A 23185-nucleotide genomic window follows, 5' to 3' on the forward strand; every position below is an offset into this window, starting at 1 on the left:
GATAACTATTTATCAACAGTATGAATGTCTGTTCCCGTCCAACAAAGTTGTTACTACATACCATGTTGAGCAGGGCTTCCACTTGACTTTAACTTCTTCTTTTTCCTGAAAAACATGATATAAACAAACAATTAATTCAGAAAGACATGCAGGTTGCATACAAAAAGGAGCCTACAAACATTTGTGTACTGTTGAATGGCTCAATATATTATACAGTTAGTTTACAAAAACATAAGAACCACTACAATGCTTGTACTGCCAGCATCGAGTGCATGTCAGCAAAGCAACACTGCTTACATTGTGGCTCACAAGCTCCACTCCTTTTCATCAAAACCAAAATTTTATCTACATTCTGTTTTTTACACTTTAAATCCCAGTTAGGTTAAATATTACCAGTAGCTTTTCAGATAAAACAGTAATAAAGTCCTAATGGTTTCATAAATCTTCATATTTTTTTTCATATAAGCATCGGGGACAAGGCTGTCTTGCAACTGTTGAGGTCACTAGTGTGCGCCCTATTTCTTCCAGGATCACTCTTCATTTGTAGGTTTTAGTGGACTCCTACTACTGTGAAGTGGTTTTCATGGGACAGGGGCTTGTATTCCAAGATCTGGGAGATTGTAGAAATGAGCTGTGATGCCCTTCTTGCCATCTTTCCAGAAATATCAGTGATCTGGAAGCTGTTAGGCTGACTTACAGCAGCAGCACTTTCTGCACCTGCAGAAACTCCAGGACACATTTACTAACAGTGTTTGTTGCTGTGTGTGCTGCAGCTGCAGCTTTGAATTTTTTTTGAGAGCTAATATTTTGGCTTTGGTGTCTTGTTATGAAATGTACAAGAGTAAGAGTGTTAGCATGTGTGTCAAAGCTACGTTTGACTGGGAAACTCAAAGCTCAATAACCTGTATCAACAACAATTCACTGCAGCCTGTGTAATATTTGATGCATCATAATTTATTCCAGTCTATCTTGCAAATACATGTTTGCGTTGCAATGTCATGCACAACACACACAACTATTAGAGCCTTAGGATCAAACCTGCGTCATTCTTTTGGTCCACTGCAGTGTAGCAGTCAAACAAGGAGAAGTGAAGTGGCCCCAAATGGCCAGGATAGAGATCAGAGGGTTAATGCGTAAAATGCATAAAAATATTATTGATTACAGGATAATACATTAATGTTAATATCAACAATAAGCTTTTTACTCTGAAGTTACAAGTATAAACAATGCTGTTGCATTTACACTTACATTTTTTACTATAAGTATGGAAACAAGTGAACAGCATTTTATAATAAGTTTAACTGGAATTCTGTACACTGAAAAACAAACAACAGATAAAAAACACAAACAAACAGCCAGTGCCTTCATCTGTCCATTAAATGTCAAACATCGCTTTGACCTGTAGTCTCTGCTCGTCAGCACGTGCTTTTAAAAAGAGCTCCATGTCCTCTGCAAACTGAAAAACAAAGAGGAAGAAGTCCCTCTACACAAAAACACTGTGGATGACAGGCCAGGCAAACATCTATTGACCTGTTTGAATGCCTCCTCATCATGTGAGCCTTGAAGTTTTTTTGTAAGAAGACTAAGACCACAGTGAGGACGTTTCATTTTCATGGACTTTCCACAAGCCCCAGTTTCATTTAGCACAGAGGGTGGAGCACATGAATGTTCTACCCAAGATTCAGGAAATGGTTTAGATGCTGGAGACGAGACATGGAGAGGGAGACGAGGCTCCACGGAGAGTTCAGTGGGGAGCAGTCCTGAATGCTGACATGACAATAATTGCCTTGCCATATCCCCACGCTGTATGACTGTCATGTTACAGAAGGGCAGTGAAAGTGCACCGGCACATCATTTTGTCTGTAAGAGAGAAAAAAAGAAAAAACATGTAATTTAAATGTAGTTGTATAGAATGCAGTCAGTTTATCTAACAATCAGATTGTACATATTAACAAAAATATCCAAGCCGTCCTCAATAATGAAAGCAAAATGGTGTGGATCACAAGAGCTGTCAGGAAATGTGGTGAACAGGAAAAATATTTAATGAAAACACTTTTTTCTCTCGCTGATGAATGAACTGAACTGTACAATGTGAAAAATAACTTTTAAGTCAACAAAGACCTGCAGAGGTGCTGAAAAGAAGTGCATATTTATGACTTTAACTATGAGGTATATTTAATACCAACATACCTTTGAAAGGCAAAGCATTTTGAATGTGTCCATTTATATGCTGCTCAATCTTTGCCCTGACAGCAGGGCTGAAAGTGGGGCACAGAGGGCAGTGAAACAGCCAACACGTGGTGCATTCCTGCAATTCTGGCCTGGAGGCAGAACTCCAATTTGATATTTGCATCTAAAACAGAGAGAAAAACAGATAAACACCATATACACATTTAAGTTCAGGTTTTAGCAGAAATAACACGTTACAGTTAGCATGTAAGAGATTTGGGAGAAAATTCTTTACAAAAACATAATTTACAAGAAACTTTTATTTGTGACATACGTATCTATTGACATATAAAAGACAATTGAACAAAGGCTAACTAACATCTTGGCAATAAAACAGAATAAATAGAGAATATTAGTATTTATACATACATAAAACTCTCTGTGACGACCTTTACAATGTTTTTGCAGGTGGAATGAGAGATATGAATAAAGTGCAATATGCAGTAAATGGAACAATGTGCATTGATGTTACAGATCGTGAAAAGTAGTGAAGTGAATTTGTTCATAACAAGCAAAAATCAAATACGTTTGAAACTGACCACTAAATGCTAACCAGAGGTGTCAAAAGTGCACATTCTTACTAAAGTTTAGATGCCTCGGGGGTCTGACCGTTGTTGTAGCGCTAACAAAGTGCCAACGTAATCAGTGTAAGCAAACTAGATGATTCCTACAATTATATAATTATTAACGGCAAATTTAGACATGAAAGACTCTGTAACAACCTTTACGATCCACTTGCAAGGTTTCCACAGTCGATGGCTGTATCCCAATTCAGGGTCTGCAGCCTTAAAGTTCGCAGCCTCAACGGTCCATGAACTCTGAACATCTGAACTCTGAAGCATGAACTCTGTGTCAAAGATTCAAGTTGCAGTTATTTATATTTCCTATCACCTTAAATCTTCACTCAAAGACACTCAAGTATCTGTGACAGTGTGTATATAGATGTATCATATATAAGAGAGAAATATTGTTATTTTAATATGTTGGCATTACTAAATGTGGCTCAGTGCTTACATATATGTGTAAAAAGCAAATGTACGAGCTGTGATAACTGTGTCTGATAGAATGAAGAGTAGACTGATAAATGAAATATTCCTTTATTGGGTGAGAAAATCAGACCATGTCATAACTGCTTTAAGTCACACAGAATAGACATCAGAGCCTTAAACAGGCTGACTTCTGCTAAATGGGTCAAACTGGGCAGAAAGTCTACAAACACATAACATCCTTATAGAATATGATGTAACACTATAGATCAACTTAGCTCAGAATATATAAAGCATATAAACAATTACAGCAATATGATGCAACAAACACAGCAGTGCTACTGATCCAAAATACTCAAAGCTTCATAGAACTGAAACAAACATTTATTTTTAGCTCCATTCTGCTGCTGATACAGACTTTAGGTTTCTGAACATTAAACTTGTTGCTGCCTTTCATAGTGTGTAACTTGAAGGCCCTGAGTACTTTCTCCCACACTGAAAACACTGGAATGATAACATTATTTGAACATTACCTAATAAGACTGATTCAGGACAGACAGTTATGTTAAACTTTTCTAGCAGTCCTTCACAAACAGGGAACAGTCTGTCTATTCTCTCCATCTGTCAGCTGCTGCTGGCTCTTCCTCCTCCTCTTCCTCACACACTGCTGAGTTTGTCCTGGTGGATCATCAGGGCTGCAAAGCCTCACAGATGATGTGCAGCAGTGGGTCCCTCAGTCTGTCCTCACTCTGGACACTTGCAGTCGTCACACATGGAAATCAAATGTGTGATAAGCTGCAGGATTCAAACACAAGTGTGACTTATAAACACATGTTCATACTTTTATTCCACAATCAGAGAGAAAGAAACAGAGAGAGAGTGCAGGACCATAGCTGGACTCGCCATCGGGCATACCGGGCATTTGCCCGGTGGGCCGCTGGCGATTTTTTGCTTTTATGGGCCGATCGATTTTTTTTTTTTTGGAAGGGTATAAATAATGAAAGGTGTTGGATTGGCCAATTGGTCATGATCGACTCTGGGCTGGACCAATTACAGCCGAGGAGGGCGGATGCACCCTCCCCCTTGTTTAGCAATCTTATAGATGAACTAAGGAAAATGGAGAACAAAAAAAGGAAAGAAGGTGCAGAAAAAATTAGGGCCAAAAAGAAACAAGCCCTTCAGGCAGACGCTGCCAAATGTGTAAAAATAACTGAATTGTTTGGCGGTAGCTGTGGCATAGCTTCCACAGATTTAGCAACATCAGCAAGTGGTGGAGGCCAGCAGGTGGATAAGGGAAAGGGGAGGCAAGAGGAGGAGAGACCCGAGGCCGCCGCCGGTCATAGTGGCAGAGGAACTGAACTTCAGGTAAGAAGTTATGACCTGCTGTCTATCTGTGTCAGATATAAACCAAGTTTAGTTGTAGTTTGTTTTCGTTGTGCTGACTTTTTACAGTCGCTTAGAATAACTGGTACTAGCTAGCATGACGGAGTTTATATACTGCTGGGCGGGTGCTATGAAGTTACTGATAGTAAATTTTATTTTATGCTTAAGGTTAGTTTCTCAAACTCCTCAAAATCTTAACAAATTGTGCCAATCCTTACATGTTGCACCAGGCTGATTTATCATCAAAAGTGGAGAAGTCTGTGACAGAGGAGACAGAAGAGCAGCAGAGAGAGATGGAGCAAGAGAGAGAAATAAAAGAGCAGGAGATGGAGATGGAGAGATGACTTTATGTCATCCATGAGGGATGCATTTGACATATGTTTCACATATTATAGCCCAACAAGTTACTTATAGCAATTTAAATACCAGCAATCACTTTTTGGCAGACAATCACTTTTTGGCACAACACCGGCTATTTTTTGTGTTTCTTTTTATCGCTCTGTAGCTGAGTTCAATTGAAAGCCTGCATGCGCTAGTACCTCTTGCCACAAGTTCCCAGAATCCTTTGCGGTTTTTACCCCTGAATGACGTCACATTTTTGGTGGGCCGGTCTCTAGTCAAAATGCCCGGGCCGATTTTTTGTCCCAGTTCAGCCCTGTGCAGGACAGACAGACAGGTGACAGTCTCAGGTGTATACACTGCTACACAACAGCACCAGAGAAGGAGGATTTAGTGTTTGTGTTATTACGAGTGCTAAACAAGAAGAGTTCCCAGATGGTGCAGTGGACACATGTGTGACTGCTGTGATTAAAGCATCTTTCTTTCAGCTTAACGAGTGAACCGTCAGCTCGTTCAAACACACGTTAAAGTCCGTTTGGCTCGACACCACCGAACAGAGGCAGCAATATAACATAGCTAACATTAACAGTGCAGTGAATCCTGCTTGTGCCGTGATGTTCAGGACTGCAAACCGAGCAGCATCACTGACTTTCAGCTTGTTGTGTTTGTGGATAAATGACTGACTTTAATTATCCACAAAATCATCACATTCTCTGTAGGATTAAGGTCGACTATTGAACAGCGTATATTTTAAAGTAAAGGCTTTAAAACCAAGTAAACGCTGAAAGTACAAACATCACTAATGTCACATAACTTTGCCAACATGTGGCCAACAGGAATGTTTTAATGTTCTTCATTATTAAACATTTGCACATAAATAAGTGACATAATATTCAGTACTTACTTCTGAAAGTTTACTCTTCAGCCGCCCCTCTTCCGCCGTTTTCTATCGGCAACATTATCCACACCCACCGCCGCGCCGTTCTCTCAGAACTGAAGAAACTTCTTGGATAAAACGTCTTCAAGAAATTTAAAGCAGTTCAGACGCTTTTCTTTCCCAGCTCCTCAGACTGTCCACCCTGTTAGCTTCGTTAAGCAGCCATGAAGAGTAGAAGGCCAAGTATGAGTTTCAAACAATAAACACATTTATTTTTAAACCCTGCAAATAAACAACATTGACATCAAAAGTTTTACATTTCCCATATGTATCCCACAATCTGAATATAACACCCACTTCCCCACGTTTGATCCGCTGTGTTAAATATGATTAAGAACAGAATTCAATCATTTGCAAATCCTATAAACCAGTATTTTAAACAAAGTGAGAAAATGAAACATTTAAAGAAAAATATTAGCCCATTTTGAATTTGATGGCAGCATCCTCTCTCCAAAAACTAAAGGCTTTACGATGTTTAGTGCTGGACCATGTTGGTTAATGTGTAAACTCAACAGTTTCCATTTTGATTAACCTGACCAACATCTAACATAGAACACCTTTGAAGTGGACCTCGCAGCCTGTGGATAACTTCAAACACGTCGAGGTCTTCAGAGGCTGAACTTTGACCCAGCATCACAAGGAGCGCCATAAACACTTGTTACGGTTATTAGAAGGAACCCAGCCTTTAGACATCCCCACAACGACATCGTGACCAAGGGTCTGTTGCATGATTTTTAACATGGCTACAATGTGTCGTCTGCTGAGTCATCGTTTAATACAACAACGTACTGAAAGAGAGCATTCAGCATCTGACTGAGCTGGACTAACCTTCCCTTTCAAAAGTGAAAACTGCAACATAAAACTGGAATACAACCAACTTCTAATGAAATGTAACATTTTATAACATGAACACAGATTCCAGGTGAGCTGTGTCTTCCAGGACTGGATTTACCAGAACAGGTATGAGGACGGTGCCTGACGGGCATGTACGAGCTGGAGTGGATCCCAGCTAACACAGGGTGAGGAGACAGACGACTGTTCACGCTCACACTTATTCACCAGTTAACCTAACCCCACTACCTGAATGTGTGTGAACTGTGGGAGGAAGCCAGAGTCCCCTGAGAGGACCCACACAAACACGGGGAGAACATCCAACCTCCACAGAGACTCTCTCTGCACTAAAAGCACAAAATAAAAATCACACCGTCATGTAATTCAAGAAACTGGTCTTAAAAACAGTTAATCTAATATGTCCACATGGAGCCCGTGTTAAGGTCCGTACTGGGCTTCAGAACATCAAGTGAACAACGTCAGATGGGACCTGGGTGCGTTGTCTCCTGATAGAAAGTGCTGAGGATCAGAAGGACTCAGGGACAACACGATATCTGTCCAGCAGAGGGCGGCAGAGGTGCTGGTGGTGGACTAATTGTAATTTAAAATGTGAACATTTTAGCTGTCCTCCATCATTCTCCCTGAGGAGTCGAGTTACGGTGACTTTGTATCTTCTACAAGAGACGCACAAGAGCAAGTTTAAAAAAAAAACTGTAGAGGAAAATATGGCAAAGTCCCAAGACTTACAAAAGGAAGCTTATGCTAGACGAGTCCAGAAGTACAGAAACCTTGTGTACAGCGTTGGAGATGAAGTTCTTCTCTTGAACACGAAACATGGAAGGAAGGGAGGAAGACTTGATCGAGATTTTTCAGGACCCTACACCATTCAAGACATCGCTGGCAAATGTGTGAGATTAAAAAACACAGAAGGAGCAACTTTAAGAAATCACTACAGCATTGACCATATCAAGCCGTACAGAAGAAGCCACCATGTAAATATCAGTGACAAGTAAAAATACCCAACTCGCAGTCAGATAGTGAACAGCAGCACAGACCTGAAGATGCCTCCCTGCCATCCTACTGCTAACCCTCAGTGCCAGCAAAGTCCAGAGGATTCATTATGCACCCAAAACGGCTGACACAAGGAGTTTAATTGTGTTCCAGGACCAGAAACGCGTGAACAAGAACTTCCCTCCCGGAAACAAAGCTTAGAAAATGAAGGTGACATAGTGAACAACTCTTTTTGACCAGTTGGTCATTTGTTGCCAGTTTGGCGTTGCAACTTAATTGACTGTTGCATGACTTTGTTTGCATTTTGAAGTCTTCAACTCATATTGGATGTAAAGAAACATGCAACGTGCACTGAGCTTGTGGAAGTCTGGAAATGGATCTGCCTGTCAGTAATTTTCTATTTTGCCCACCCGCTGTACCTTTCCTATTTCTCTGCGTGTAAATGCATGCCTATTGTATTGACTTTTTCCTGTTGTGGCCCGTCGGCCTTTACCAAGCGTATCCACTAGAAATCTCATGCATGCCTGAGCTAACTTATCATATTTTTCTTTTAGTAAAGAGGCTATGGCGTGCAAAGGATACTGGGCGCTTGGAGGCAGCTGTTGGACCATACAAGTTATTTTTCGAACACTGCAGGGGTCACGGTGGTTTCTGATGAGGTAAGAGAACTTATCATTATTGAGTCTGATTTCGAGGTTCTGCTCCTTCTGAAGCATTTGCAGTGCAGAGACCATTAATAGTTTAAAATGTGCGGGTAGGTCGGGGGGTTTGTATTGCAAAACTCTGATAAGGTTTCACCCATTCACTTCAATAGGAAAAAATGTTATCAACCACAACACAGATGTTGTGACATCATAATACCCAGTTTCAGTATATGCAGAAAGAACCTTTATCAGCAATTCTATTCCTTTAGATGTTTTTGTGTACAGCACTCAAGCAGTTACTTCAAAAATTGTTGCTGTTGTTGTATAAACTCAGATTTTTCAAAACAGGTCATTGATGCATATCTGCACCGTGTTATTGACAGACGAAAGGTAAGTAAGAAATGTCATTTACCTACTAATTTTGAAAAAAAAAAAAACCCTATTTACTGTTCTATAACATTTTTCTATACTTGTGCAGAATGCTGCACACCTGCTCTGTTCAGTAGTTGCAAGCTCGTTGTTTTCTGGGCAGTTCAGATGCCTCAACTGGTATGTTGAAAGCTCAGAAGTGGTCCAAACAGTTGACTCCTTTCTGTTGCTGAGGAAAGAGTTCGGTTCCTTTAAAGAAGACTATATTTGAAAACACCCTGAGACGCATGGTACCTAAGTAAATCCAAATTACTCTGCACTTCCAATCCCACAGATGAAGTTCCCAGTTGAAGACGTGGCTGTGCCCTGTGAACTTTGGTACACACTGGATTCTTGTGGTATGTGTTCATTTTGTTATTAATTTGCATAATTTGTTGTGAAGCAGTTTCTTGCACAAAGTGTTATTTTTAAATAAGTTTTCAGTGGCACAAACAATTGTAATTTTTAATTTAACTTTTTCTTTAGATTGTCAACATCTCTGCACAGAAAATACTGCTCATAGACCCCATGGGAATGAAGGTGTTTATGACAGGAAAATTCTGCGCAACTGGAGGTATGTATGATACTGAGGTGTTATTCTTAGATTAAAAAAAAAAAAATCTTGTTTCATTACAAACACTTTTGTTCAACTAGGAATTTTCTGAGGATGAGAGGGCATGAAGACACCATGGAGTGGCAGTTACAGACTATGCAACACAACAAGCGACAGGATTCCTGCAGTTGTGGAGTTTTACTGTTAAAGGTAACCCGTATTCAAATGATTCAGTTTCTTGTTAGCTAGAATTAAGACTTTAAGTGAATTTAAGTGAAGTGAAAGTTATTTCGGTCAACAACAACAAAGATGATCATTTTACATAGAAGTACTTAATCATACAGTAACTGAAAAAGGAATAGGCTGAAGCCTTGTGGCTTATAATTATCCTATCCTTTACCTAATTAAGACTTTACATTCTAATTATGATCAATCTCACAGTTTGCAGAACACTACCTTGATTTTGGAGAGGTCAGTGAGGTGTCAACCACTACAGAGCCAGTTGTGCTGGAGCGAATGCAGATAGCTTGCACCCTACTTGAAAATCGAGGTAAGTCCAGTAAAGTCCTTATCACGTTAGTGCGTACTTCCAATTTAAATAGTGCTTTTCAAACAGCACAGTACAAATAGTGCTCTTCAAACACTTTCAGATAAGACCCTTCTCAAAGTCTAATTTAGACTAATTTTCCAGGAAGTATATTTGGAAAAAATGTACTATTATTTTTTTAATTATTCAATAAACAATGTTTGATTAAAACCTAACTATGATTGTGTTTCAGGGAACGCTGAGGACTACTGCATTGTTTGCTCCATGTTAGATGCTAACGCTGACCGCAGCATGATTGAAATGGTAAAACAAAACAAAACAAAAGAAACACATAAGTCTTAGTATCATTACTTGCAAATCATAATTAAAATGTTGAGTAATAGTATTCACCAAACAGAATATGAGCCATTTATTTTTCCTTTCCAGGTGCAGTGTGAATCTTGCCAAAGATGGGCACATTTTGCATGTGAAAAATATAAAGAGAGCAACCAAGAATATAAATGCCAAAAATGTAGCCAGAGTCAGACAGAGACTGTGCAGAGACTGTAGAAGGACAGAGCAGCAGCAGAGCAGTCCAGATACACTGATGATCCTCTGTCAGATCCAGAGGGACACACAGGGATGATGCTGGACTCTACATTGTGTCTGACAGTGGAGCTGTTCTCAGAGCAGTTCACTCTGCAGCACTGACAGTCATCTGCACTTCTTCTCATTCCTCTGTCAGTCACTGCTGGATGAAGCTCTCCTCTCCACCTCCCAGTAACATGGCCCAGTCAGAGCGTCTCTACACACAAGCTGCTGCTGCTTCAACCTCTCTGGATCATCAGGACACAGCTCCTCCTCTCTCAGCACACACACCGTCCTGTTTACCATCATAGCCTCCACCTGCAGAGAGAAGAAGGAAGAGCAGAGGAGATAAACGAGTGTTTCCAGAGACTCTTCATCAGCTGTCAGTCAGTGATGCAGCACATCCAGTATAAAGAGCAGCAGGGACTTCAGTGCTGGGACTGTACTAGGACTCATTGTTGCTTCACTTTTTCTAATCTTTGGATTTTTATTGAAGTTGATGAAAATGTTTTTCCCTCCTAGTTTGAGTTTGGACTTTCATTCATTAGAAGAACCTTGGTGTGTCCACTCTGAGCTCTGTAGGAACCCCAACAACAAGCCCAACAATCCAGATGGACGGTTCCAGCTGTTAACTGGAGGAATTCCATCCAAACATCTGCTCTCACTAAATTCTTCCTCACCTACAGACTGTGTTCTTCACTGCTTTAAACTTGGAAATGAATGCAGTCATTGGTCTGCGTGCTGCTTTGTTCAGAGAGCTGATTGGCTGTTGACAGCGTTTGATCAGAGCGTGTCAGCCGTTACTATGGTGACCATAAAGGTGAGAAACAGGAAGTGTTTGTGTCCAATCCTGAAGCCTGTCACCATTCTCCTCTCACAGCTTCACTGAGAAGCTGCAGCTTTACAGGAAACACTGGATCTTTGTTTCATACTGACTGTGTTTAGTACAATACTGCTGACAGCACCACCCACTCACTCCATCACTCTACTGACCTCAGAGTCTCCAGTCTGTAGTCTGGACTCTGCTGAAGATCAGACAGCTGCTTCACATCTGGATACTTCAGGTTGTTTCTCCACAGGTCCAGCACTCTCAGATGGGAGGGGTTGGACTTCAGAGCTGCTGCCAGATAATCACAGCTGATCTCTGACAAACCACAGCGACTCAATCTGTATAAAGAATGAAAGATGTAAGTTTATTAGACAAAGTGTGAGCTTGAAATCATTCAGTGTTTCATCATCTGTTCAGAGCTGAAGAAGGTTCAGAATGTAGAAGTTTAGAAAATGGAAACTCCAAACAGCTGAAGCCAACAGGAAGCAGCTTCAAACAGGAAACTGTGCAGAGTTTCAGACTATATGTCCTGATGCAGCCAGTTGGATTTTGGAGATTTGAATCTCTGTTCTGTGACTAAGTCCTTGAATCATTTCTTCCAGTTGGTCCAACAAGACAGACTAAGTGTTGGACATGTGTTGTGGCTCCATTAGGGGAGCTTCTAAATGTGATGTGATGGCCCCTCTGGGTCTGTCAGGTCACAGGACTGAAGAGAGCTCAAACTGGGCACACAGTTGTTCCAGTCTGGACCAAAGACTATATACTGGGACTGAGGGACTGCTTTGACTGCACCCACTGGGACTTTTTAAAGGCTCATGTTCTCACTTAGATCATCGATTTCTACTTACATTTCTTTCTGGGAAAAATGGGGATTACTTTGGAAACAGGAAGTATTTTCCCCAATAAGCAGCCCTGGATTAGTAAATCACTCCAACATGTTCTCAGGCAGAAGAAGCTGTCTTGTTATGAGGGAGAGAAGAAAAAGATTGAGGCACAGAAACTTGTTGAAAGAGAGATAAAGCAGCTAAAATCAGGTGTAAAAGTAAAGCAGAGGATGAGCTGAATAAAGGACACTCAAGGCTGGCTTGGAAAGGAATGAAGTCCATGGTGGGGATGCAGAACAAGGAGCAAAGATGAATGTGATGCTGAATCAGCAGAAGACTTGGACTCATTTGATTCCAGCTTTGATATCATTGATTTCAATGAAGAGCTTTGTGATTGTAGCAAAGGGCTGGTAGCTCTGAGAGTCCCACTGATGAGGTGTTTGTGTGGAAATCTCTTAGTGGGACCAAAGAGAGAAAAAGCCCTGGTCCTGATGCTGTGGGAGGGAAATGATTGAAGTGTGCTGTGAGGAACTGACTGGGAGGTTTTCACACATTTTCCAGTCCTCCTTGGAACAACAGGAAGTTCCCAGCATATGGAAACAAAGGTTAAGTGTCCTATGGCACTCAGTGATGATGGTGCTGTGGCCCCACCACCTCCACCTCTTTGTAAAGGAACTAACTGTCATCTGAAGCTTCAAATGGAACTAAGACTTCCTCCACTAGGTGGCAGTGTCTGATGAGAAAGTGTTAGTGGAGCTGGCCTGGAGTCAGAAACAGGAAGATGCAGGATTTGGGCTGAAATGGGGGAAAGTGGTTCGCACTAGTGCCTTAAAGCAAGAAGGTTGTAGGTTGAAGCTTGTTGGCCTTTCTGTGGAGGTTGGATGTTCTCCCACAGTCCAATGAAATGCTGCTTAGGTTCATTGGTGCTTCTAAATTGGCTGTAGGTGTGGATGTGAGAGAGTGCTTCTCTGTCTCTCTCTGTTGGCCCTGTGATGGACTGCTCACCTGTGCAGGTGGACCACGCCTCTTGCCCTATGACAGCTAGGGCACAGGCTGCAGCCCTGTGAGCCTAAGCTGAATAAACAGTTAGCAAAAATGATCCATAGATGGCCTGAAATCCCCCAGTTAGCAGTTTGGTAGATAGCTATGACATGCTAATCCCATCCAGCAGCTGTATTCTACCTGTAAGCTGATCCCTGCTGAGCCAAAGCACTTTTTCATATACAAATTACAACCTTTAATAGAAACCTATTGGTCAGCATCTTATTAGCCTGCTGTTAGCTTCATTCCACAGAAAACTGAGAGAAACTAACAGAGTTGATAAAGAATAAAGAGAAATGTGCTGATTTAAAGCCTTTGAAGTGCTTCAGATGATCTCTGTCCACTTCTGTCCACTCATTCATTCATGTAAGCTTTCTAATGCAGCTTTGATCTTCACAGTCTGCTTCATGAAACTCATTCTAACCCTGAATGTCAGAGTGTTCCTCCTTCTCTTTCCCATCATTCATGCTGGCAGTGGAGGAGATTTGGATGTTGGACTGTGTTTTGGATGATGTGTGTATGTTTGTGTTGGACTGCTGTCTGTAAAGCAAACGCACATTTTGCTTTGGATTTCAGTGTCAGACAGACTTTAAGGTGGAATGAAGAGTTGGAGAGTTTCACAGTGAATTATCCAGTGGAGGATTTTTCTTCTTCTTTGAAGGTTTGAAATGTGAACATTGTTCTGCTGCAGTCAATGGACTAAACCAGAGAAGAAGAAAACAGACTTTACCATGAAGATCCTCAGTGTGGATCAGTATAATATCAGCCTGATGTCTGCAGTTTAGTGTCAGCACAACTTTCACATCATATTCATCTCAGCACAACTAAAACATGCTGACTGACCTCAGAGTTTCAAGTCCACATCCTGGACTCTCCAGGAAACCACACAGATGCTTCACTCCTGAATCCTGCAGCTTGTTGTTCCTGCTCAGGTCCAGCTGTCTCAGATGGGAGGGGTTGGACTTCAGTGCTGCTGCCAGATAATCACAGCTGATCTCTGACAAACCACAGTCCCTCAATCTGTATAAAGAATGAAAGATGTAAGTTTATTAGACAAAGTGTGAGCTTGAAATCATTCAGTGTTTCATCATCTGTTCAGAGCTGAAGAAGGTTCAGAATGTAGAAGTTTAGAAAATGGAAACTCCAAACAGCTGACAGAGTTCATACGCCTTTGTCAGGGTCAAATTCAAGCAAGACCATGTGAAAATTAAAACACATCATCCTAGGTGAACTTAAACACCTTTGTTCCCCTTTTGTTAAGACATAGAAAAGTACACCACACAAAAATACTGCAAAAGGAAACGGTCGCCTTATATACATAGTGTATAAACTCAAAATGCACATTTCACTTCAAATTAAGATTAAGGCTTTGAACAGATCACATAGTTCAGTTCAACATATAAGACTTTAAGAATGCACAAGCATCTACTTAAAATCTATTTAATTTATCATCCATGATATTATTTTGTACAATTCCAATGTATTTTGTTCATCTCCCTTAAATAAACAGGCAGTCTTAAAGTATGAAATATTCATATACAAACACATATAAATGTGTGTACTGTCTCAGTGGCTGATAGTACCCCACAGGCCTCAGTGTGAGCTTGAAGACATTTATAATGTTTAAGTAGTTTAATGTGCAGGTGCTGACGATAAACACATTTTGAATGAAAGCCGGGGAACTTTGGTAGCACAGAAACAAGTGGCTATTCTTTGTGACTATATGGATCACTCACAATACCATTATTTCACACAAAGGCACCAAATTAATACTCAAAAAAGCTGCAGCAATACACACAAATATAAACAGTACTTGGTGACAACTTTGCTTTTAGCCTTTAACCCTTCTTGACTACTTTTGATGTGGCCTCTATATTTTACCTTTAAAAACAGTTTATCTGTTATTTTCTCATTTTGACCAACTGTATCAGCACAATTTATCTAAATTCAGACAAAATTTAAAATACAAGTAGAAAGTGATATTTTGACTGTAAAAACCACACACATGTTTAACGAATCATCTTCATAACTTGAAATGCAAATAGAGATTGTACATTTTTAAAAATACGCACACGTTTTGCAAACAACAAAGTTATATGGTACTATTTAGCAAAAAATGCAGCCAAGGCTCAGACGTTTTTCATATAATCATTTCAAACTATTTACAGAACAATCAGGTGTCAAACAATAGTTTGTGTCACTCTAACACATATGAGAACAGCACAGGGATAAACCTGCAGGTCTGACAGCAGGTGTGTCACTCAGCGTTTACACTGCAATCTGCCTTTGTTGGCTTTAAGGCAGCAACTGTGACGATCACTAGTAGAACTGACACACAAAACAAAACAACAGCTACACACTAAATACACAAGACAACAAACTAACTTGAGACCAAACACGGTAAACGTCACAAATCTCTCACGTATCAAAACTCTCTCTCTCTTTCGCTCACTCGCTCTCTCTTGCCGGTCACTCCTAAAACTTACCCCTTTTGCTAAACAACCAAATGTCATGTTTCCATATCATTTTTGATTGGTCGACATGGTACATTTTCCCACCTATAGGGCTTTGGAGCGTGATGTCACGGGAGATGGGCCACGCCCCCTTCCGCCATGACAGTAGGCCAGCCAAAGGATACCATTTCAGCTATGGATCGTACGTGTTGTGTTGTCGGTTGCAACGTTAGATCACACGATCGTGAAGGCAAGAAGCTGGATAACGGGCTCTCTTTTCATCGTTTTCCATCCTGGAGGCAACGTGAGGGATCCCATGTATCCGATATTACTAAACAAAGACGTCAGGCTTGGATTGCAGCGGTGAGACGAGCGGATATCGAGTTCTCTGCAATCCCCAGCTTTTTGTTGGTTTGCTCACGGCATTTTCTTTCCGGTGAGTTCTAAATTAATTCATATCACTCTTGAAAGGCTTTTAGTGTGATTTTCAATGTGCTGAGGTCATAGATAATGAGATAAAACATGCTAATGTGTGATGCTGCAGAACCACATCATGTCGACTGAGTAGCTTATGATTTGGCATTATTGCAGGCAAACCAGCATATGAAATGGATGTAACAAATCCAGACTGGGCACCAACACTGCACATGGGGCATGACGACATACCTGTATCAGACTCGGACCGGCACTCAAGGCGTACGCAACGGAAGCGAAAAAGAGCACCCATCGGAGGTAAACAACCCCCCCCCCCTCTAAAAACATACTAAATTGCTATCACTGTACACTAATCCGCACATAACTTCCAGATGAATCACACACCTGTCATTGGAATATTGGTGTACATTTACCTTATGTCTAATTTTATCTTACAGGCTTTCGTTATGCAGCTGCAGAGTCTGAAGGTGTGCCCCGTGCAGAAGTGATTGATGAAGATCTGACAGAAGACCAACAGCAAAATCACAATGTCATGGAGGCAGTGGACAGCAGTTGTGTTGGACAAGTGGAGGTTGAGGTAGCAGCTGCAAATGTGGATATACTGAAGAAATGTAAACCTTTTAAAATGATGACAGATTACAAACTCTCAGCTGTGTCTGTAATCAAACCTCTGTAACTTTGCTTCACTTCAGCAGCATCAGCTCATGTTCACATGTTGATTCATGGTTTGCTTCAGTTTTTGATGGACTGCAGAATATTTTGAAGGTTATCTGCTATAAAAAGCCAGAACAGGAAAATCTGCTTCATGTGTTTCTGTTTGATCCTCAGTGACTTTGACACAAAGGCCTCTGCTGTGATGATCACACCTCTGATCAAGTCTCACAGTGTCAGCTTTGTTTTTATACATATGGATATGTGCTGATAAATGATCAGAATTATAATATTTCCCACTGCCTGCTGTGTGCCGTGACCTTTGACCTGCTAAAGACAGTCAGCTGTGGATTATTCATTGTTGTGTCTGATACTTAGAACTGTGAGGAAGAACACTACACAGTTAATCAGGGTCCCCTCTCTCTGAATCAGGGAAGGTGGGCAGGCCGCGTGTGGGCCGCGGGCCATACGTTGAGTCTCACTGTTTGAAATGTGAACATTGTTCTGCTGCAGTCAATGGACTAAACCAGAGAAGAAGAAAACAGACTTTACCATGAAGATCCTCAGTGTGGATCAGTATAATATCAGCCTGATGTCTGCAGTTTAGTGTCAGCACAACTTTCACATCATATTCATCTCAGCACAACTAAAACATGCTGACTGACCCCAGAGTTTCAAGTCCACATCCTGGACTCTCCAGGAAACCACACAGATGCTTCACTCCTGAATCCTGCAGCTTGTTGTTCCTGCTCAGGTCCAGCTGTCTCAGATGGGAGGGGTTGGACTTCAGTGCTGCTGCCAGATAATCACAGCTGATCTCTGACAAACCACAGTCCCTCAATCTGTATAAAGAATGAAAGATGTAAGTTTATTAGACAAAGTGTGAGCTTGAAATCATTCAGTGTTTCATCATCTGTTCAGAGCTGAAGAAGGTTCAGAATGTAGAAGTTTAGAAAATGGAAACTCCAAACAGCTGACAGAGTTCATACGCCTTTGTCAGGGTCAAATTCAAGCAAGACCATGTGAAAATTAAAACACATCATCCTAGGTGAACTTAAACACCTTTGTTCCCCTTTTGTTAAGACATAGAAAAGTACACCACACAAAAATACTGCAAAAGGAAACGGTCGCCTTATATACATAGTGTATAAACTCAAAATGCACATTTCACTTCAAATTAAGATTAAGGCTTTGAACAGATCACATAGTTCAGTTCAACATATAAGACTTTAAGAATGCACAAGCATCTACTTAAAATCTATTTAATTTATCATCCATGATATTATTTTGTACAATTCCAATGTATTTTGTTCATCTCCCTTAAATAAACAGGCAGTCTTAAAGTATGAAATATTCATATACAAACACATATAAATGTGTGTACTGTCTCAGTGGCTGATAGTACCCCACAGGCCTCAGTGTGAGCTTGAAGACATTTATAATGTTTAAGTAGTTTAATGTGCAGGTGCTGACGATAAACACATTTTGAATGAAAGCCGGGGAACTTTGGTAGCACAGAAACAAGTGGCTATTCTTTGTGACTATATGGATCACTCACAATACCATTATTTCACACAAAGGCACCAAATTAATACTCAAAAAAGCTGCAGCAATACACACAAATATAAACAGTACTTGGTGACTGTTAAGTCTAATTGTTGAATGTTGCCATTGTGTTTCTTAAATTTGTACAGTCTTAGTTCAAGCAGTAGGATCAAAGCCATTCCTTTGATCCTGGCCACCTCTCCAACCACTCTGTGCTGGGGGAGGTTTTATTGTAGATACATCCTATCTGGAAGATCTGTTTCTTTTGATGTAAACTTCCTGGGTTTACGACCCTTTGGTCAGCAGGAGGTCTGACACACACACACACACACACACACACACAGACACACACACACACACACACACACACACACACTCTCTTACAGAAGTTCACACATATACATAAAATGCTTTGTCTTAGAACAAAGGGGGCGTGGCTTTGTTCTGACGTGTTTTGTGTGAACTGTCTCCCAATAAAAGGTAGCAGGAGGAGGTCAGATCTGTGGTCATTTTCGTGGTGGACACAGACGAGGCCTCCCTTGCACAAATAATTGATCGATCGACTGTCTTGTTTTCTTCATGATGAATAAGTCTCTAGAATTAGCGGGGCTTGTGGAAACACAGACCCAACAGTGACAACTTTGCTTTTAGCCTTTAACCCTTCTTGACTACTTTTGATGTGGCCTCTATATTTTACCTTTAAAAACAGTTTATCTTGCCAATCTGTTATTTTCTCATTTTGACCAACTGTATCAGCACAATTTATCTAAATTCAGACAAAATTTAAAATACAAGTAGAAAGTGATATTTTGACTGTAAAAACCACACACATGTTTAACGAATCATCTTCATAACTTGAAATGCAAATAGAGATTGTACATTTTTAAAAATACGCACACGTTTTGCAAACAACAAAGTTATATGGTACTATTTAGCAAAAAATGCAGCCAAGGCTCAGACGTTTTTCATATAATCATTTCAAACTATTTACAGAACAATCAGGTGTTAAACAATAGTTTGTGTCACTCTAACACATATGAGAACAGCACAGGGATAAACCTGCAGGTCTGACAGCAGGTGTGTCACTCAGCGTTTACACTGCAATCTGCCTTTGTTGGCTTTAAGGCAGCAACTGTGACGATCACTAGTAGAACTGACACACAAAACAAAACAACAGCTACACACTAAATACACAAGACAACAAACTAACTTGAGACCAAACACGGTAAACGTCACAAATCTCTCACGTATCAAAACTCTCTCTCTCTTTCGCTCACTCGCTCTCTCTTGCCGGTCACTCCTAAAACTTCCCCCTTTTGCTAAACAACCAAATGTCATGTTTCCATATCATTTTTGATTGGTCGACATGGTACATTTTCCCACCTATAGGGCTTTGGAGCGTGATGTCACGGGAGATGGGCCACGCCCCCTTCCGCCATGACAGTAGGCCAGCCAAAGGATACCATTTCAGCTATGGATCGTACGTGTTGTGTTGTCGGTTGCAACGTTAGATCACACGATCGTGAAGGCAAGAAGCTGGATAACGGGCTCTCTTTTCATCGTTTTCCGTCCTGGAGGCAACGTGAGGGATCCCATGTATCCGATATTACTAAACAAAGACGTCAGGCTTGGATTGCAGCGGTGAGACGAGCGGATATCGAGTTCTCTGCAATCCCCAGCTTTTTGTTGGTTTGCTCACGGCATTTTCTTTCCGGTGAGTTCTAAATTAATTCATATCACTCTTGAAAGGCTTTTAGTGTTATTTTCAACGTGCTGAGGTCATAGATAATGAGATAAAACATGCTAATGTGTGATGCTGCAGAACCACATCATGTCGACTGAGTAGCTTATGATTTGGCATTATTGCAGGCAAACCAGCATATGAAATGGATGTAACAAATCCAGACTGGGCACCAACACTGCACATGGGGCATGACGACATACCTGTATCAGACTCGGACCGGCACTCAAGGCGTACGCAACGGAAGCGAAAAAGAGCACCCATCGGAGGTAAACAACCCCCCCCCCCCCCTCTAAAAACATACTAAATTGCTATCACTGTACACTAATCCGCACATAACTTCCAGATGAATCACACACCTGTCATTGGAATATTGGTGTACATTTACCTTATGTCTAATTTTATCTTACAGGCTTTCGTTATGCAGCTGCAGAGTCTGAAGGTGTGCCCCGTGCAGAAGTGATTGATGAAGATCTGACAGAAGACCAACAGCAAAATCACAATGTCATGGAGGCAGTGGACAGCAGTTGTGTTGGACAAGTGGAGGTTGAGGTACCAGCTGCAAATGTGGATATACTGAAGAAATGTAAACCTTTTAAAATGATGACAGATTACAAACTCTCAGCTGTGTCTGTAATCAAACCTCTGTAACTTTGCTTCACTTCAGCAGCATCAGCTCATGTTCACATGTTGATTCATGGTTTGCTTCAGTTTTTGATGGACTGCAGAATATTTTGAAGGTTATCTGCTATAAAAAGCCAGAACAGGAAAATCTGCTTCATGTGTTTCTGTTTGATCCTCAGTGACTTTGACACAAAGGCCTCTGCTGTGATGATCACACCTCTGATCAAGTCTCACAGTGTCAGCTTTGTTTTTATACATATGGATATGTGCTGATAAATGATCAGAGTTATAATATTTCCCACTGTCTGCTGTGTGCCGTGACCTTTGACCTGCTAAAGACAGTCAGCTGTGGATTATTCATTGTTGTGTCTGATACTTAGAACTGTGAGGAAGAACACTACACAGTTAATCAGGGTCCCCTCTCTCTGAATCAGGAAAGGTGGGCAGGCCGCGTGTGGGCCGCGGGCCATACGTTGAGTCTCACTGTTTGAAATGTGAACATTGTTCTGCTGCAGTCAATGGACTAAACCAGAGAAGAAGAAAACAGACTTTACCATGAAGATCCTCAGTGTGGATCAGTATAATATCAGCCTGATGTCTGCAGTTTAGTGTCAGCACAACTTTCACATCATATTCATCTCAGCACAACTAAAACATGCTGACTGACCTCAGAGTTTCAAGTCCACATCCTGGACTCTCCAGGAAACCACACAGATGCTTCACTCCTGAATCCTGCAGCTTGTTGTTCCTGCTCAGGTCCAGCTCTCTCAGATGGGAGGGGTTGGACTTCAGTGCTGCTGCCAGATAATCACAGCTGATCTCTGACAAACCACAGTCCATCAATCTGTATAAAGAATGAAAGATGTAAGTTTATTAGACAAAGTGTGAGCTTGAAATCATTCAGTGTTTCATCATCTGTTCAGAGCTGAAGAAGGTTCAGAATGTAGAAGTTTAGAAAATGGAAACTCCAAACAGCTGAAGCCAACAGGAAGCAGCTTCAAACAAACACAGCAAGAGAAAAAACTCTGAATGTTTCACATTAAAGTCGTACATTTATCATAAAAACAGGACAAAGACTTGAAAAAGTCGTGTTTTTCCTTCCAGGAACCACAAGGCTTCACTTTTAAAGGTGAAGTGTGAAAGAAATGGACATATTTGAAGTCCAACACCTTTTTCCAGTCACATTATTAAAGCAGACAAACTACAAGCTCATTTTCATTCCAACAAGTCATCTTCTGACCTGGACTAACAACACTGGTCTCTATGTGCAGCTGGCTGTGAGACCAGTGCTCAGGGAGCGTCTACAAAGTGCAACACTGAAAGAACATCGCACACTAGCTGTGTCCCAAAACGTCGGCTGCATCCTTCGGAGGACCCGGTATTCGCGGTCTACGTGGGCCGGGTCCTTCAAAGACCGAAAAGGCTGGAAGTGCGAGGCTGTGAAATGGGACGGTCTAGCCTTCAGATTTGCGTCACCGCTGTCTTTGTGGAGTTTAATAAACTCGGCCGTCTGCTCCTTGCTATCTAAAATATAACAGGACACTGGCGTAAATTCTTGACCGTCTCACACTTCTGTTTAATCAGTTTCCTGTTTAACGTTTATTCAGCTGTGTGAAAATCCCGGAGGAACTTTGATCTCAGCCAAACCGATTTACTCCGGAACAAATAAAACACAGAAAAAAGGCAAACAATTACATTTTTAAGTTATCCGGGTGACTTATATATCATGTTTAACCTGAGTAGCGAAAGAGCGGGGTCTGAAAACGATGAAGCCGGGCGTCCGCTGCTCTCGCCGGCTGGAGTGACCATTGAACCCCCCGGCTTGCTAGCGAGCGGGTGGGTAACAGACGTCTCCGAAAACGTCGGCACACTTTTGCAAATATGCGATGTCTTGATAAACCAAGCAGATATTTGAAGTTTACACAGCTACTTTCTCGCCTGAAAATATGTTAAAAGTTTATTTTGTGACCCAGAAAGATTAATAAGAGTAATTTGAAAACTTAGTAGCAGCCGCCATTGTTGGCAGCTGAAATTTGGCTGGGCCGCGCTATGAATTCTGGGATATGGTGGGCCACGAAGGACACACCCGACGAATCCTTCAAATTCGGGGAAATGAAGGACGCATTTGTGCATTTGCATGCGCAAAAGAAGACTTCACACACAACGCGCTCTGTTTAGACCCAGAGCAAAGAATATTGTTTGACAGATGACCCTTAATATGAAGACTTTGGACTTTACGTTTCCCAATTTTTGCTTTAAGTTATTTTGTTATTTACATAATAATGTAGATAACCTAATAATGATCCTTATTGCTGTTTTAGAGGAGCGGTGCTTCAAAGGATAGCTGCAGATTTCTGTCAGAATCTGCAGATTATACAGTACAAATAAAATGTTCACGTTTCTCCAACGTTGTCTTCCCAACAGTTTCACTGACATCTACACGGGATGGCCAGGAAGCATTCGCGATGTCTTATCGGGCGCTGATAATTGGCGTCTGTCTTGTGTTGGTGACGTAAAAGACGGATTTAATGCGACATGACCGTTTAAACAGCAGTCGCTTTCTAAAACATCGGATATGTATCGGATTCAGTACCACATACGAAAGTG

General features: G+C 41.1%; 2 protein-coding genes across 2 annotated transcripts in view; one reads left to right on the plus strand and one right to left on the minus strand.

Moving 5' to 3' along the window:
* The window catches only part of LOC308393807 (uncharacterized protein), an 810936-nt gene that overhangs the window by 382363 nt on the left and 405388 nt on the right, over positions 1-23185 (minus strand). The window contains exons 16-17 of the mRNA XM_080877817.1: positions 17334-17510; positions 13973-14149 (exon numbers count right to left, since the gene is read on the minus strand). Of these exons, the coding sequence (XP_080733943.1) occupies positions 13973-14149; positions 17334-17510 (354 nt within the window). The remainder of the gene's footprint in view (positions 1-13972; positions 14150-17333; positions 17511-23185) is intronic.
* Positions 1-23185, plus strand: part of LOC308394419 (mitogen-activated protein kinase kinase kinase kinase 2-like) — an 83316-nt gene that overhangs the window by 35659 nt on the left and 24472 nt on the right. The window lies entirely within an intron of this gene.

This window comes from Rhamphochromis sp. 'chilingali', assembly GCF_963969265.1.
Source record: "Rhamphochromis sp. 'chilingali' genome assembly, chromosome: 1".
NCBI lineage: Eukaryota > Metazoa > Chordata > Actinopteri > Cichliformes > Cichlidae > Rhamphochromis > Rhamphochromis sp. 'chilingali'.